The following is a 17,964-nucleotide window of genomic DNA, read 5'->3' on the forward strand; positions in this document are numbered from 1 at the left end:
CACTGGTTTCGACATTCTTATTGATGAATACTGACAAAGGACAGTGTGCTGAAATCTAACTGGTGGCACTACTATTTGTTTATTTATATTTGTTTAGTTTTTATTTAGTTTTGACTTTTTGTTTTTAACATGACTTGGTTTCAACTAGTTTTAAGTTTAGTTTTGTAAATGCTTGGTGTTAGTTTTTATTAGTTCAGTTATTTGAAACATGGAGTATTTGCCAGGTGTAAAGATGTAAAAAGGTCATAACAAGTATCGTGTCATAAAACCCAGCAAAAGATGCCACTTTAAAAGTTTATGAGGACAAATGAACTTCCATGCCTGAATCAAATATAACAGTCTACAAGAAAATGTACATCATAGAGCTGAGGGTGGATGCAGCTGGTGCGGGTCAGGTAAAAATCAAATATCCAACAGACTAAAGACACGCATGAACATAACATAAATAATAATAATGAATAACCCATTTTACAATGTGGGACAAAAACTAAATTGAAAACATTTTATTATAATTGAAAATACCACCTTTCAAAATTGCTGGCAAAGAAAAGACAAAAAGCACATCCTGTGTACTCCACATGCCGGTCCAGATAAATGGGGAGGGTTGCATAAGGAAGGGCGTCTGGCAAAAAACCTCACAATTCATATTATACATGAAAAATTATAAATATTGGTTAAAAACAAAATTATATTTAAAAAATATCACTTCATGATACTTCTTCAATTTCAAGCCTAATTATTTGTGTTATAGGGACGTGTCCAACCAATATTTGGAGAGAGCCAGAATGACTATACTAACATTAGTATTATCAGAGACAGGGTAATGTACAAAAGTGTCCCCACCAGTCTTGTCACCAAACCTAGGCCCTGATTTATAGTCGAGTTCATTGTTTCTAACACACATACATGTCCTTCATTTGACATTAAAACACCAAAGAAATACACTAGTAATTATGTGGAATTAAAGACTGTTGCATTCCAGGGCAAATTGTGATATATAAAAAATAATAATATTTTTTTTCATTTCCCTGAGGGCACCTCCCAAAGGGATTAATAAATCCGTCTGTCTGTAAAATGAGCATATACAGCACATCACATCAGAGCTAGGACTGGGTAATACATGGATATTATATCTATATGGTGGTGGTGGTTTCAAAGGTTGTTGTATTGATGATCACCATATTTATTACATTGAAATCATTACTGAAATAACGATTTGGTTTATATCCTGGGAGTTATCAATATCGAATTACATTTTAAAAAAAGTATATAGTTGTTAGGTTTAAAAAAAAAAAAATAATAATAATTACTCATCAACTATTTTGATAATCGATTAATCAGTTCAAGTGTTTTTCCAATAAGTGAAACCGGTTTTCAGATTTGACAAGTGAAAAAAAATCACATGTATTATAAGACACACACACATTATAATAAATGTTAAATGTTATTTTAGATGTAAATGTGCCAATTATCTTTGATAAAACAGCAGGACTCACCTGTCACGTCATAGGATGAAGTTGAGCTGCTTCTCGCTGCGGTTAAAAACAATCATTCCCTCGCTGTTCCTAAAACTGCACACACAAACAGCATTAGCTGCTAGTTAGCTGCTGTCGCTAGCGCCGCGGCTAACAGCTACATGTAGCCTCCAAAAGCCTTTGTCTGTGATTATGAACTCTTTGAGCTTCGTTCGCGGTCGCTCCCTCTGCCGTAAACCACGTTTTTATCTTTACAACTGAGTCTAGAACACAGAATCCAGCGTGAATCAGCATCAACGTCCTCGTTTTAGTTCCCCGGCGAGAGCAGAGGGAACCCTTGCCCCTGTTGCCCCTGTTGCCCCGTACACGAAGAATCACTTACACTGATTGGTTGGTGATGATGACGTCACCTGGGCCCTGTCCTGAAGCTGCGACATCGTCTCCATAATAATTTCATAACTCATTTTAGTGTTTCGTGGAACACATACACGCACACACAGAGAGATCAGATTAGTGGTTTATGTTACTATTATTATTACTATTATTATTATTATTATTATTATTACTATTATTATTATTATTATTATTATTATTACTATTATTATTACTATTATTATTACTATTATTATTACTATTATTATTATTTTAAGATACGATAGTCCTTTATTCATCCCACAGTGGGGACATTTACATTGTCAAATAATAACAATAAGACTATAAAACGTGTAAAAAAACATTGTAGACAGTTTCCAGTATATATCTACAGTATGGGCTTGATGTTTACAGTATGAACAAAGATTGAACATGGGATATTATATATATGTATGTTGCACTTAGAAATGTGTAAAATGACAGTGTATAGCATGTGGTCTACTGAGAGCAGTGCTTGTTGTTAAAAGAGATCAAATAAATAGTTGTAACACATTGTACCACAGAGGATTATGATAACAATATAATACGTCATTTGTCACGTTTTACTTCACAATCCACTGTTTAACTCTTAATAATAATACACACAACAACTTATATGGACATCCTGGGAGTGTGTGTTCATCAATCACTTCAGACTGTACAAAATATGTTTATTCGTCTTCTGGTGTTGTTGAGTCAAAGATATGATTAATGATTAATCATTTAAAAAAGAAAACCAAACAATGGTAATTGTGCAGAAGTCACAAAATAGACTAAATAAAATATGACAATATTAAAAAAAAATCATTTCATCATATTGCTTATAGGCTGTGCTGGAAAAAAAACAACTCTATATTGCACATTCTTATAGCCTATATGTTTACCCTCATTGTGTGAAGTGTTGGCGTCGTCTCCTCTCTATAATGTTGTGTATGTCGTGATCCAACGTTATACAACTACAACTGAATTGAATGAAAAATGGAACCTTGCAGCAGGACGGGGACCGACGGTAAAACACGAGCAAAGACCAAACCATGTTTATTCATGTCAGGATACAAACACACTTTTTACTGGTTTGTATTCACTGAGCTGTTCTTCTGATTTTAAGTAGATTTTGGAATTTGAAGTAGATGTTGGAATTTTAAGTAGATGTTGGAATTTTAATTTTGGAATTTTAGTAGATTTTGGAATTTTAGTAGATGTTGGAATTTTAAGTAGATTTTGGAATTTTAAGTAGATGTTGAATTTTAATTTTGGAATTTTAGTAGATTTTGGAATTTTAGTAGATTTTGGAATTTAAAGTAGATGTTGGAATTTTAATTTTGGAATTTGAAGTTGGAATTTAAAGTAGATGTTGGAATTTTCATTTTGGAATTTTAGTAGATTTTGGAATTTTAGTAGATGTTGGAATTTTAAGTAGATTTTGGAATTTTAGTAGATGTTGGACATTTTAAGTAGATTTTGGAATTTAAAGTAGATGTTGGAATTTTAATTTTGGAATTTGAAGTAGATGTTGGAATATAAAGTAGATAGAATTTTAATGAATTTGAAGTAGATTTTGGAATTTTAGTAGATGTGGAATTTGAAGTAGATTTTGGAATTTTAGTAGATGTTGGAGAAGTTTTTGGAATTTAAAGTAGATGTTGGAATTTTAAGTAGATTTTGGTATTTTAGTAGATGTTGGAATTTTAAGTAGATTTTGGAATTTTAGTAGATGTTGGAATTTGAAGTAGATTTTAGAATTTTAATTTTGGAATTTGAAGTAGATTTTGGAATTTGAAGTAGATGTTGGAATTTTAATTTTGAAATTTTAAGTAGATGTTGGAATTTTAATTTTGGAATTTGAAGTAGATTTTGGAATTTTAGTAGATGTTGGAATTTTAGATTTTAAATTTTAGTAGATGTTGAATTTGAAGTAGATTTGGAATTTAAAGTAGATGTTGGAATTTTAAGTAGATTTAAGTAGATTTTGGAATTTTAGTAGATGTTGGAATTTGAAGTAGATTTTAGAATTTTAATTTTGGAATTTGAAGTAGATTTTGGAATTTGAAGTAGATGTTGGAATTTTAATTTTGAAATTTTAAGTAGATGTTGGAATTTTAAGTCGATTATTAAGTCTTTTTCACTTTGATCTACAGTTGGACGTTGTTGCTTTGACGTCGCGCTCATGACTCTTCAGTGACGACTCTCTCTGACCAATCAGAGGCCTTCAGTGTGATGATGTCACAGTTTAGTCTCGGCTCAGCAGAGCCTCGTCAGAGCAGGAAGTAAAAAAAAACAGCAGGTTCTGTCACTGATGGAGGAGAAAACAACAGCGAGCCGAGTGGAGGCGTGAACAGCGTTCCATATGGAGTGGCTTCTGTCCAGCTCACTTCTTCTGCTCCACACGTCGCCTTTTAACCCAGATTATTCCGGTCCATTTTCACACTGCAACGACAGCTCTTGCTAAACGACGGTTTATTGAAGGTCATGACGCAGTGACGGCGTCTGTACTTTGAACGTTCAGTCGATTAGTCCGAGCACATTTAAAACTTCTTCAATCTCATTTTACCACAGTCTTCCATTCATACTGAGTTCTTGTTGGAGTCGCCCCCTGGTGGTAAACTTCCATTTGATTTCCAACACTTCCCTTTTACAAAACTGAAGATGAAATCCGATTGATTTTAAAAGCATCTGCTGTAGCTTTAGCGTGGTCACATGACGGCGGGAACACAACAACACATGACCTGTACTTGACGATTCATTTATTTCTCTTCATTTTCAATAGACAGGAGAAGATTTGACTCTGATTGTTACGGCTCTGGCTGCAAACACCAAATTCTTTATTTTAAATCAATGACACACTTATACGAACATAATCACACAAAGTATTTTCAATTTCTCCCAATAAACACACTGCACTAGATCAGTGATAACCGTCAGAATATAGTGATTCAATATAGATTATAAGCCGAGATTTCACTGACAGCAGCTTTGAATTTATACTTTTAAATAATGCAGTTGAAATGTCAGACAGTGTCAGCACCTGCACACCCTTCACAGCAGTGAACACCGTGACACAACCTCATGGTCAGTGATGACAAGTTTGGCAAAAAGCACAACAACAACAACAACAACAACAACAGGACTGCGACGCTGACGGGGCCAGAGTTCAGACTGAAACATTTAAAGCTCTGCTTGTTGTTTTACAGCCTGCTGCACAATCACAACACAAATTTGTCTCTGACACTTCACCTCCCATCAGTCACTGTATGAGCGCCCCCTACTGCTGAGAACCACACTGAGACACGCAAGAAAAAACGCATTTTAACCACTGGACAGAAAACTTCAGTTTAAGTTTCTACGATCTCTACGACGTCACATGATCACGTCTTTATGTCACTGTGACACAAACGTCTGTAAACCGCTCACTCTCCCACACACACACACACACACGCTCGCTCACTCTCCCACACCAAAGTCCACAGAGAAAACTGGTGATTGTAGCTGCTTCTCTTTATGTCCCTGTGAGAGTGAGACTCTGTGTGTGGGGCTGGTTCTCAGCAGCAGGGGGCGCTCACAGCAACGTCAGCATTGATTTTGAGTCAATGCATCACACAAGCACACTTTAAAAAAAAGAAGGGAACTATCACTTTAAGACATGGCTGCAGTGTGCGTGTGTGTGCGTGCGTCAGCGTGCGCGCGCGCGTCGCGTGCGTGTGTGTGTGGCTAGAGCTCCTCAGTCATCTGCAGCAGTGAGTTGATGGCAGCGTCCTTGTTTCCCTGCTGAGCGTCGAGCACAGTACGGACCACTTCCTGGTCCAGGTTGGGGAACATGTCCTGCAGAGCCTTGAGGTCGTCCTCGCTGCACGCCGGAACCTGGGCCCCGACGACCGGCAGGGCCCCGGGGACCGCCATGGGCACCATGGCCTGGTTATAGACTGTGGGCACTCCTGACGACACAGCACACGGCAGCGTCAGCGCTGATGCAGCACAAATCTGACATCCATAAAACTTTAAGTGTTTAAGTACGTGGTTTTCTACACAAACACAAAAACACAAACCAATGAGCTGTTGTGTGTGTGTGTGTGTGTGTGTGTCTGACCTGTGATGGGACATATCCGACTCCCTGCTGATACACAGAGGGCATCAGCACCACAGGCTGAGGCATCATTCCTGCAGGCAGAGACTGCAACACACACACACACACACACACACACACACACACACACACACACACACACCAGGTCAGGTTTAACCTCTGCACCACATCCAAACACCAGCAGAGGGCAGCACAGGGAGCCGTGTTGCATGTGAGCAAAGAAAGTAGAAAATATTCACATTGAAGAAGTTGAAAAATAACAGAAACTTTCAAATAAAACAGCACGACATTGAAACAAATCATGTATCAGAGCATTGTGTGTGTGTGGAAAAGCATTCAAATATTCATTTTTAGTTCATTCTTCAAACAAAGCAAATACCAGGGTTCCCACATATTAGTTGATGTCCAATTCAAGGACTTTTCAAGGACCTTCCAGGACCCTTTCCCTCAAATTCAAGGACAGAATGTCAGCAGGTGACTGTGCTCAGGTGTGACTCACAGTGAAGGACAGGACCAGGTTGATCATGCCCTCCTTGTCGTCGCCCTGCCGGCCGCTCAGGCTGAACCACTCGTCCACCACGCTGCCCTCCCGCAGTCGCTCAGGAACGGTGACGTGCGTCCACGCTATCCTGTCGTCCATGGAGAACGCCCTCTGGAGGGACATCAGGGAATTACATGTCAGACTGGCTCTGCCGTGTGATCATGTAGAAAGATACTGATCCGTGTTGAAAGCTCAAAGCTGGAAATGATCTTCTTTGTTAGAGCAAAGAAACCAGAGAATATTCACATTTAAGAAGCTGAAAAATGACAGAAACTGATTCATCGATCATCAAAATGATGAATTGTTTCAGTATCATTTCTACATTATTCAAACTTCTCTATAACACTCTGAACACACAACACAGTCACTTATGGTCTTGGTTGTTTTTTAAATGTGCTCTGGAAATAAAGTGGACTCGACGATTGTGTTAAAACAGTCATATTTTGGAAGGTGGTACAAACACCATTGTGTAAAACCAGTGGTGTTATGATGTTCCTATAAAGGGCTCTGCTTTATTTAAGCTCCTCCTCCTGCTGCTGCTGCTGCTGCTGCTGCCGCCACCGCCGCCGCTCACCTCATCAAAGATCTCCAGGTAGAAGGAGTCCACGCCGGGAGGAACCGTGCACTGGATCACTTTGTTCCACCGCGGGTTCTTGGCTCCGTTGTGAGCGGTCGGCGTCTCGTAGACGGCGTAGCCCAAACGGATCCTGCAGTACGGATCCATCCGGGTCATTCCGTAGTTTTTAGCCAGTTTAGCCTACACAGCAAAACCAACAAGAACACAGCTGAGTCATTCATTCGTTCATTCATTATCTACCACTTTATCATCCACATGAGGGATAGCTGTGGTCTTTTTGTTGTAAGGCAACAGTGCTAGCCACTACTCCACCATGTGGAGTAGTGGCTAGCCCCCCTCTCCACCATTGTTTTTGTTAGCAACTTTTAGCCACGTCACTTCCTGCCAGGAGTTGTGCAGCTTTACACAGCAGCAGAACTTTGACAGATAAACAGGTATCATGAGGTTCAAGGTTTCTAACCCTAACCCCAGAAGATCAGAGTCTACAGAGTCGGGGTTTGGTGTGGGAGAGTGAGCGGTTTACAAACTTTAGTTTCCTGTTGGAAAAGTCTGTCTAACAGTGAAATAAAGACGTGAACATGTGACATAGATATAGTAGACTCATCAATTTCATTAGGCGACATCTTGACATGTGTTTGATGCTCCAACAGACCACACGAGGCAGCAGTGTTTACCTGGACCACCGTGATGCTGAGTCGTCCCACGGTGCCGATGGAGCCTCCATACTGCAACTGCCTGGCTGCCTGAGCGTCCAACTGGACCTGCTGCTGCTGCTGAGTGGGAGTGATCCGCAGGAAATCCTGAGGAAGATCCCCGATGTACACCTGAACACGCACACACACACACACACACACACACACACACACACACACACACACACACACACACACACACACACACACACACACACACACACACACACACACACACACACACACACACACACACACAGGCCACCAGACTGAAAACATTTCCTGACACAGAAGATACTAAGTCATAGTTATGTGATACTATGTCAAGTTATATACTAAGTCATGAATATGACATACTAAGTCATAGTTATGTGATACTATGTCAAAGTTATGTGATACTAAGTCATGAATATGACATACTAAGTCATAGTTATGTGATACTATGTCAAAGTTATGATACTAAGTCATGAATATGACATGTCATAGTCATAGATACTATGTCATACTATGTGTTATAATAAGTCATGAATATGACATACTAAGTCATATTTATGAGATACTATGTCATAGTTGTGTGATACTAAGTCATAGTTGTGTGATACTAAGTCATGAATATGACATACTAAGTCATAGTTATGTGATACTATGTCATAGTTGTGTGATACTAAGTCATGAATATGACATACTAAGTCATAGTTATGTGATACTATGTCAAAGTTATGTGATAATAAGTCATGAATACGACAAACTAAGTCATATTTATGAGATACTATGATAACATAAGCTCAGATTCAGACATTATATCTTTTAGAGCTGAATAAAAACCGGGTAATTATCGTCAATAACCATCTAGAGTAGATGTTAAAGCTGTTTAAAGACGTCAAATCCGTGGCTAACATTAGCTTAGCGTCTCTGAAACCTCACTGTAAATAAACGAAGCTCGTGACGTCACTGTTGCAGGTGGCTCAATGTGTGTGTGTGTGTGTGTGTGTGTGTGTCGACGACAGTTAACACACTATCAACTATAAGAGAGTTAGTTGGTTGGTTGGTTAGTCAGTACACACACACACACAGTGTTGTTGTTGTTGTTGTTGTTTACCTGTCCTCGCTGAGTGCTGACGGTTGTCGCCATCTCGTCTCTTCACTGTTTGCTGGATTAGGATCAGATTACCGAGTGTTTTTAAATCCGTTTACTGAAACGAAACAAAACAACAACTACAGACTCTTCTTCTTCTGTTGCTACTGCTCACACCCACACAACCCGGAACTGTTCTACTTCTTCTTCTTCTGTCGTTTAATGGCGGTTGGCAGATAGTTTTGTGCGCATGACTGCCTCCTATTGGAGTGACAATTTTTATGTACCTGCCATCCATGCTACGGAAGCCCGTTTCCACCATAACCAGTGCATACCCAAGTCATAAATATGAGAAACTATAATTATGAAATACTATGTCATAAATATGAGAAACTAAGTCATAAATATGAGATACTATAATTATGAAATACTATGTCATAAATATGAGAAACTAAGTCATAAATATGAGATACTATAATTATGAGATACTAAGTCATAAATATGAGAAACTATAATTATGAAATACTATGTCATAATATGAGAAACTAAGTCATAAATATGAGAAACTATATCATGAAATACTATGTTATAAATATGAGATACTATATTATGAAATACTGTTATAAATATGAGAAACTAAGTCATAAATATGAGATACTATAATATATGAGTCATAAATATGAGAAACTAAGTCATAAATATGAGATACTATAATTATGAGATACTAAGTCATAAATATGAGAAACTATAATTATGAAATACTATGTCATAATATGAGAAACTAAGTCATAAATATGAGAAACTATATCATGAAATACTATGTTATAAATATGAGAAACTAAGTCATAAATATGAGAAACTATATTATGAAATACTGTTATAAATATGAGAAACTAAGTCATAAATATGAGATACTATAATTATGAGATACTAAGTCATAAATATGAGATACTATAAACGAGAAACTAAACCATAAATATGAGATACTATGTCATAAATATGAGACATCGATGACTTAGTATCTGATTAACTCCTCAGGAAAATACCATTTTATCATTGATTTCCACTCACACAACCAGTCACCCCTGGTGGATAACTGCTCCTTTCTGGGCTTGACTTTTCAAAGATGAGGACTCCAGGACGTTGACTGACAGCGAGGGGTCAGGTGTGACGGCCTCTGGGTCACATGACATTCTCATGACATTCTCATGAACACACAGGATTATGAACCGAAGAACAAGACGAGCGGGAGAAGAGTGATTGTGCGAAACATTTGGCACCCGTTTATTCATGTTTTGTTTTTTTTAAGTTAACACAAACTAGATCACATTTTACCAAGATTTTCATTGCAGATATATCAATCAGAAGAAAACACATACACACACACACACACACACATGAATACTAAATATACTGTGACAAAAATCTCTGCTCTGTGGGTTTTTAACCAGTGATTCTCCACAAAAGACAAAGGACAAAATGCATCATGTGCTCGCAGTCATGAGTGTTGACAAGACCAAACTAAACCCCCCCACAAGTATACACGTGTATATATATATATATATATATATATATATATATATATATATATATATATATATATATATATATATAAGTGTATATGTATGTATGTATATATATAAGTATACATGTGTGTATATATTAACTCAACAGCTTGAATGCAAACTCCTCAAACTCAAGAACATCATCATCCATAGGCAGATTAGCTGCTCTCTCTCTCTCTCTCTCTCTCTCACACACACACACACACACACACACACACACACACACAGAGACAGACAGACAGACAGACAGACAGACAGAGGGCAGGGCACTGGGAGGACTGCTACACATTTGACAAAGATTTGAGTCTCTGATATTACGTCACATGATCACGTCTTTATCTCTCTCTCACACTCACACACACACACACACACACACACACACACTCCTGTATGGGCATCAAGGTGAGGTCCGAGCGACAGCACTATGGATGTGAGGACCACCATTTCTACTATGCTTAAAGGAAGAAAAAAAAAACATTTGCACACAAGATGGCGCCCTGACACCAGTTACCACTTCAGCTTCTTAAAAAATTATGTTTGAAAAACTCAGTGTAAAATCTGTATCACCATTGACGTGAGGACCTTCTCGTTAGGGAACTTTTGGTTTCAATTGTGGCTAAAACAGTTTAACTACTGTCTTTCTTTGCTGTACTTTAATGTTTAGACTAAGATTAATATTAATACAGTCTGAAAAGAGGAGTAAATTTAAGATAAAATATGATGATCCAAATAAATAAAAAAATGACATCGGAACTAATGTTAGAAAATTTAAATCAACATTTAAAAAAGCCAATAAAGCTGCAAATTCAAACATTGACTGTAATCATTTTATTGAATATTTTCGAAATTCCCACATGAAGGTCAGAGGTGTGGTGAGAAGTGGGTGTCAGACACTGGACAAGTCACCAGTCCATCACAGAGACAACCTTTCCCTCTCACAATCACACTTACAGTCAATTATGTCAACATTTCAACATTTAACCTGCATGTTTTTAAATTGTGGAAGGAAAAAAAACTCACACGGAGAACATGCAAACTCCCGCAGGAAGACCTGATACATATATATATATATATGTACGTATATATGTATGTATATATATATATATATATATATGTATATATATATATGTCTTATGAACATAATTGGCTCAAACAGCCTAAATGCACAAACAGTTACGAAAATTGTAACTGCCTCAAAGCAGCCTTTCGAGCCGTTACAATGGTGTTGTAAACAAAATTTTTTATGTCCTTCCAGGATCTTTGTTCCAAGATGTTTTCCTTCTCTTTGCATCTCATGCAGGCTTCCTTCCCAGGAACTCTGCGTTTTTCAATGAAATTAAGCAAATGCTTACGAACTGCAGTTTTCTCGGCTTCACTCCATGCCCTCCTCACTACTTTGTGTAGTTCTGTAATAGACAGAAGATGAAGATATAAACAGTCTGGACTGTAAATGCTTTTTCTTTTGGTTTAAAACAACTTGCCTGTTTCTTTCATTTGTTTTGTGTTTTCCTTCTTCTTTGAAGGACTTTGGGTATGACTAGATGTTGGACTTTGGTCTATAACAAGAACAGATGAATGCAGCTGTTAATCAATGAAATCACACAAATAGTCAGTAATACAGACCATAGTCAGGAGTCAAATGTCGGCACAGGGCGGCCATCTTGCCACTGTCAGCTCACTCACCCATACATGGACTTTTTAAATAACCATAACATGTGTTGTAGTGGTGCATGGACTTTTTAAAGAACCATAACATGTGTTGTAGTGGTGCATGGACTTTTTAAAGAACCATAACATGTGTTGTAGTGGTGCATGGACTTTTTAAAGAACCATAACATGTGTTATAGAGGTACATGGACTTTTTAAAGAACCATAACATGTGTCCATGTACCTCTATAACACATGTTATGGGTGAGCGAGCTGACTCTGGCAAGATGGTCGCCCTTGTGCCGAAATTCCACTCCACTGGCCAGCAGTGCAGACGAAACATCTACCCTTTATTATGTAGATCTCTGGTCAGAATAGTCAGGGTCATGTGTATTTCATTTGGCTACTCGTGTTCAAATTTCAGAGAATAAAACAAACAAACTCCCATAACTTACAATTATCTGTATGTCCATCCAACCCTAACCCACTGCAGGGGGTAGGTCTCTTTCTAGGGTGGAAGAGTTCAGGACCTTGGTCTGAAAATCAAACAAAACAAAAAGATTACAGATAAGAAACCACAAAAAAATACACTACTGCACTACATTACTTGTGAACACAAAACAGTGATGTCATAGCCCCGCCTTTCTCTCTGCTGTCATTCACTGTCTTGTGTTGTGATGGTTTGACAGTGTTACCAAATAATGTTAATTAATTAACTAAAGTCAGTCTGAAAAGACACAGAGATCACAAGGACACGTCCTTGTCCACACTTCAGACACAGAGTGATGATTGAAGATGAACAGTGAAACTGAATTGTAATATAAGGCCTAATCAAAACCTTAACTTTTTACTTAAATATCTTACAGAAGCCCACAATCCTCATGTGGAGGATAAAGTGGTAGGAACTGGGTGGATGGAGGGTCTGTATGTGAGTGTGTGTGTGTGTGGTCACAGTCTCCCTTACATAGTTCTTATAGATTTCCTGATTAAAACACACAAAACTCACCATCATCATCATCATCATCCTCAGTGCAGGGGGCATGTCTCTTTTTAGAGATGAGGTTAGAGCTTTTGTCTGAAAAACAAAAAACAAAGATATTTTATTAATCTGTGGAGTAAGTGAAGTCAAAGTATGTTTGTCAAGTTCACAGGAAATGACCTCTTGCTTTCACAGACTTCTTTCTTTTCTTCTGAGAAGGTTTCTGACTGAAACTCAGGTTCTCATCTACAACAGAAACACATAAAAATCCATAAACACACATCAGTGGAGGTTCATGTGTAAACATTATTAAACAATTGTTGAAAAAATAATGAATAATAAAGATATTGGGACATAAAGAAAGATATTGTACACAAATAAGACCTGTTTTTAAAATAATAATTATAAACAATAATAACAATGATAATTATGACAAGTAATTCATACACTTAAGAGAAAAGTATCACTCCTGAAGTTTTTTTTTTATATATAAAATCCATGAAAACAAACAACTCACCATCATCCTCACTGCAGGGGGCAGGGGAACAGAGGTCACGACCTTTATCTGACAAAACAAACAAACCCACAGACATTATTCCGTATGTGTGTGAAAGGAATTCACTGTATGTGAGAAAAACAACTGAAAATAGTAAAAACATTTCATTTGTAACTCAGACATTATTCTTACATTTGACAAGCAAATATTATAACCTTTAATACACTTTTTGAAAGTGAATGAATGAATTGCTGAAGCTCTAACAGAGACAAGATAAAAATAGAGTGAGTTTTTAGTTTTTCAAACCTTACCTTCATCCTCTTCATCTGTTTCTATCGGAGAGGTCACATGACTCTGTGTCGGTGTGGGACTTTCACCTGAGAAAAAGCCAACAGTCAAATATTAATACAGAGTATTTTAAAGAAACAATTCTGTACAGGTAGAAATATGTAGTTTGTGTATTTATCAAACTAGTGTCCAGCTATAGGTGTTGACAAAAAACAACAACACAGACAGCTGTTACACAACAACATGGTGTGTACATAAAAACAACAGTGTGTGTACATACATACCAGACACAGAGGGATGGAGTGTGTTAAAGTTCCTCCCTGTTAAGGTGCTACTGCCTTGTTCCATAGCAAACAAAAGCTTGCTAATCTTTGCTATCTGAAAGGTTTTGTCAGTCTGTCTGTAAAAGTCCCGGTGAACTCTGATGTCATGACCCATGAACCGAGCAACTTGTTCCAGCTCTTGTTCGTCAAGATCCAGGAGCTGGCAAAGTGTGGCCACCTGTTTTCTTAGTTTAGTTGACCTGAGGAGCTCAGGGTTTTCTGCTTTGCTCTCCTCTGCATATTTCCGCAGACAGTCGCAGCCACGTATGTTCGTCAGCACACCAGCTCTGGCAAAGAGGTAGGGATTTTCAGTGGGAACACCAGCTTCATCTCTCCATTTCAACAACACTTGGATTGACTCCATCATCCTGTGTGTGAAAAAAACAGGAACCTTCTTCCCTCTTTTTCCTCGGACCTCGATGCGAGTCAGCTGTTTGCTCAGTTCCTTCTCTAAAGGAGACAGAGTGCTGTAAATGTCCTCATTGATAGGATTAGTGTTGACTTTTTTGTAGGCTTCGAGAGTCAAGCGCGATGCTTCTCCTTCACGACGCTTATTAAAAACAATCAGCTGTGCCAGAATGCTCTCATTTAACACCTTGTATGCAGTCAAACTCAGCTGCTGCTCCAGTTCAGCTCTGGCTTTGTCTTCCACCATCCTGAGATGATCTCTAAGTGCCATGACATTTTTTGTGAGGGGAATGTCATCGGGTTTGTTCCACCTCTTCTCCTGCATGCTCTGGTGAGCAGATACCGCAACATGAGTTTTCCAATTTTTTTCCAACAGCTCCAAAAACTTTTTTGCCTTTTTTTCTGCCAGGTCATCATCGTTCATGAGACTTTGCCCAATCAACACCTCCACTGCTCCTTTCAGGCAGAATCCCACTCTCACTGCTGTTGAGGGTTTCCCATATTCATTTTTGCTTGGACTGAATTCTGTTAATTTCTTGGCTGCATTGACCACAAGCAGAAATTTCTTGGGGACACATATGTCTTCCAAAGTCCTCACAGTACTGTCCATAGCTTTGGCAGTCAACATGAATCTACCAAGCTCCCTCATTCTTTGAGATATATAGTTGTGCTTGGACTTCACACGACCATGTTTTGCATACAGTGATTCCCCATAGTTGCAGATCAATGAATCGCCCCTGATGTGGAAGGACACGTCATCCTGTCTCATTTTATTAATAATAGCCTGACATCCACTAGATGAAGCCATTATAGGAAGCAGGCGTGCTGAAACACTCTGTACTGCCCCTCTGGTCTTTCTCTTGTTGTCTGTCTCACTGCTGGTTTTAAATTTACATGATCCCTGGTGTCTCCACAAATCAGTCCTAGAAAACATGCCGTAGCAGAATTTACAAGGCAAATAGTGCCATGCAGATGTTTTATGAGACGGCTGCTTTACAGTTACTATCTGTCCTTTGCCTTCAGCCAGGACCCTCACATTGTGCTTAAAATCTCCTTTCCTTCTAATTTGTTCTAAAAGAACTTTTCTTTGTGGTGACTTTGATGCAAAGCTGAATGCATGTGCCACATCCTTTACCTCCATATGCTTCCTCTGCAAGTGCCTCGCCATCTTGTTATTTGGCTGATGGCAATACAAACAATAATGTTTTTTGTCCCATGATCTTTTGTTGTCTTTTCTTTTTGTACATGTCTTAACAGTCACATTAACACTAACTTCAGTGTTGGTTGTCTTTGTTTTCTTATTTTGCCCCTTCACATACGTTCTTAGGTTCTTTTTTTTTCTGATTGTGAACTTGCCTTTGAGTGGATCTTCTTCCTGATCATCATCATCCTGATCTTCCTCATGGTCATCATCCTGATCTTCCTCATGGTCACCATCCTGATCTTCCTCATGAGCTTCTTCCTGGTCATCATCTTGTCCTTCTTCCCAGTCATCATCCTGATCATCTTTCTGATCCTCTTCTTGATCTTCATCCTGATCTTCCTCACAGCCATCATCCTGATCTTCCTCCTGTCCTTCTTTTTGATCTTCTTCTTTATTAAAATCTGGGTCATCATCCTGATCCCCACCCTGATCTTCTTCAGCCAATATTGTACTTGTAGATTTGGGCTCATCAGTGTCAAAGTCCGTGTCCACGTTTTCAACCACATCACTGGGTGTAGATTCATAATATTTGGGATCATAGTCAGGGTCCCTCACGTAACAGTCCACATCTGACCCCTCACTGGACATGTCAGGGGATGAGACCAGCTGCAAGTAAAACACAATCATGAGCATCTTCACTGAGCAGCTGGACCATCATTAACTCGTTAGTGACCTTGTTACCATGTCAGTCATCAGTCTAAACATTAGAAATCTTTGTTTTAAAAACACAAACATTCCAGAACATCAGTCACACTTTTCACATCTGACAAAGCTACAGATCTTAATAATAATTAGCCTTTAACATAAAGTTAGCAAAAGCAATAATAAATATAATAATACACCATAGCAATAATTCATCCAGCACACCAACTATTGTATCATTAATAACAGGGATATCACATACTGTAAGTAACTCTTAATATTTAGTACACTTTTACATCTTTGACACAAAATGTTATTCAAATCTCTTCAAAGAACGTTTCCTTATTTTCTGTTTAAACTAACTGTTTTAAATAGTTTGGTTAATGTTCAGTAAAGAAAAAGTGTGAAGAGCAGTGTTTTCTATGCATCACTGTGTCCCTCACCTGCTCCCTGTGTCACACTCACACACATACACAGATACCTACAGTACTGCACGTTTCATTTATTTTGCTTTAAAACTATTTTAAACATTTAGATAGTTACACAATAATGTCACATTTCAGCTTTTCAACTAAATAAAAGTTAAAAAAGCTAAAATGTTTTACTCTTAATTAATTACTAACTAATTAAAACAATTAAATAAAACATGATTCAGGTTAAAAGTGTTAAAAAGGTTCTTACCTGCAAAGACAAACTTTGAAAAAAGTCTCTTTCACACTCTTGATGATGAATTGTTAATCTCCACAGTCTTCTTCCTAATCTGTCCACGCTGCGAAACTCCATGCGCTTAATTGGAAGGTGGGGGAGGGGTGGGTGAGCATGATCTGAGCACGTGCAGGGTTTGGTAGGTGAGCATGCGCTCAGAGCATGTGCAGAGTGGGGGAGGGGAGGAAAGGGGCGGGGCCTCCTCCTCCTGATGAGCCCTGACTGAAGAGTGAGTTTCAGACTCAGAGTGAAACTCAGTGTTCTGAACTTTCAGGCCTGAAGTTTCAGAGATTTCACAATTTAATTTTAAAATACTTAATTAACATGAAGGTTTGTGTGTTTAAGTCACTGAGACATGAACATACAACATTATTGATTTAAAATTAGAAAAACATTTTTAATATATTACCAATAAAATAACATTTAATAATTAATAATGAAGTGACATGGATGTAAAATGAACTTGTACAACAGACTTCTCCTCCTGTCTGTCTCTCTCCTCATGTCTGTCTCTTGTCTCTCCTCCTGTCTGTCTATTGTCTCTCTCTTCCTGTTAGTCTCTTGTCTCTTCTCCTGTCTGTCTCTCTCCTCCTGCCTGTCTCTTGTCTTTCTCCTCCTGTCTGTCTCTGTCTGTCTCTTGTCTCTCCTCCTGTTAGTCTCTTGTCTCTTCTCCTGTCTGTCTCTTGTCTCTCTCTCTTCCTGTCTGTCTCTCTCCTCCTGTCTGTCTGTCTCTTGTCTCTCCTCTGTCTGTCTGTCTTTCTCTGTCTGTCTGTCTGTCTCTTGTCTCTCCTCCTGTCTGTCTCTTGTCTCTCTCTTCCTGTTAGTCTCTTGTCTCTTCTCCTGTCTGTCTCTCCT

At 38.3% G+C, this 17,964-nt stretch overlaps 2 protein-coding genes across 3 annotated transcripts; both read right to left on the reverse strand.

The window, feature by feature from the left end:
- Window positions 1–5,573: 5,573 nt before the first annotated feature.
- LOC122764444 (toll-interacting protein-like) lies at window positions 5,574–9,063 on the reverse strand. The gene is made up of 6 exons (XM_044018579.1): window positions 8,877–9,063; window positions 7,760–7,909; window positions 7,083–7,265; window positions 6,467–6,619; window positions 5,978–6,054; window positions 5,574–5,826 (listed from the first exon to the last, which is right to left on the reverse strand). Exons 1-6 carry the CDS (start codon window positions 8,907–8,909, stop codon window positions 5,595–5,597), a joined length of 828 nt encoding a protein of 275 aa, XP_043874514.1. The 5' UTR covers window positions 8,910–9,063; the 3' UTR covers window positions 5,574–5,594.
- A 2,444-nt stretch (window positions 9,064–11,507) lies between these two features.
- Window positions 11,508–17,637, reverse strand: LOC122764443 (serine-aspartate repeat-containing protein C-like). Of its 2 annotated transcripts, none has more exons than XM_044018578.1 (9): window positions 17,086–17,637; window positions 15,915–16,368; window positions 13,851–13,916; window positions 13,561–13,608; window positions 13,224–13,289; window positions 13,071–13,139; window positions 12,520–12,600; window positions 11,899–11,973; window positions 11,508–11,823 (listed from the first exon to the last, which is right to left on the reverse strand). In XM_044018578.1, exons 1-9 carry the CDS (start codon window positions 17,185–17,187, stop codon window positions 11,591–11,593), a joined length of 1,194 nt encoding a protein of 397 aa, XP_043874513.1. In that variant the 5' UTR covers window positions 17,188–17,637; the 3' UTR covers window positions 11,508–11,590. The 2 variants fall into 2 exon arrangements, with proteins under 2 accessions (XP_043874513.1, XP_043874512.1); XM_044018577.1 differs by having other exon boundaries at window positions 14,112–16,368.
- Window positions 17,638–17,964: the final 327 nt, after the last annotated feature.

The sequence above is a fragment of the Solea senegalensis genome, unplaced genomic scaffold (genome assembly GCF_019176455.1).
Source record: "Solea senegalensis isolate Sse05_10M unplaced genomic scaffold, IFAPA_SoseM_1 scf7180000017412, whole genome shotgun sequence".
Classification (NCBI taxonomy): domain Eukaryota; kingdom Metazoa; phylum Chordata; class Actinopteri; order Pleuronectiformes; family Soleidae; genus Solea; species Solea senegalensis.

Bases quoted from the DNA above. Each gene is read 5' to 3' on its own strand.
- LOC122764444 (XM_044018579.1), bottom strand. From the start codon at position 8,909: ATGGCGACAACCGTCAGCACTCAGCGAGGACAG. The intron at 6,620-7,082 runs GTGAGCGGCGGC...ATGTCCCTCCAG, and splicing joins ACCTGGAGATCTTTGATGAG to AGGGCGTTCTCCATGGACGA. The intron at 5,827-5,977 runs ATCACAGGTCAG...GCCGTGTGCTGT, and splicing joins CAGGGAGTCGGATATGTCCC to GTCGTCAGGAGTGCCCACAG.
- LOC122764443 (XM_044018577.1), bottom strand. From the start codon at position 17,187: ATGGAGTTTCGCAGCGTGGACAGATTAGGAAGAAGACTGTGGAGATTA. The intron at 16,369-17,085 runs GTAAGAACCTTT...TTTTACTTGCAG, and splicing joins TTCAAAGTTTGTCTTTGCAG to CTGGTCTCATCCCCTGACAT. The intron at 11,974-12,519 runs GTAAGTTATGGG...TTCTTGTTATAG, and splicing joins GGATGGACATACAGATAATT to ACCAAAGTCCAACATCTAGT.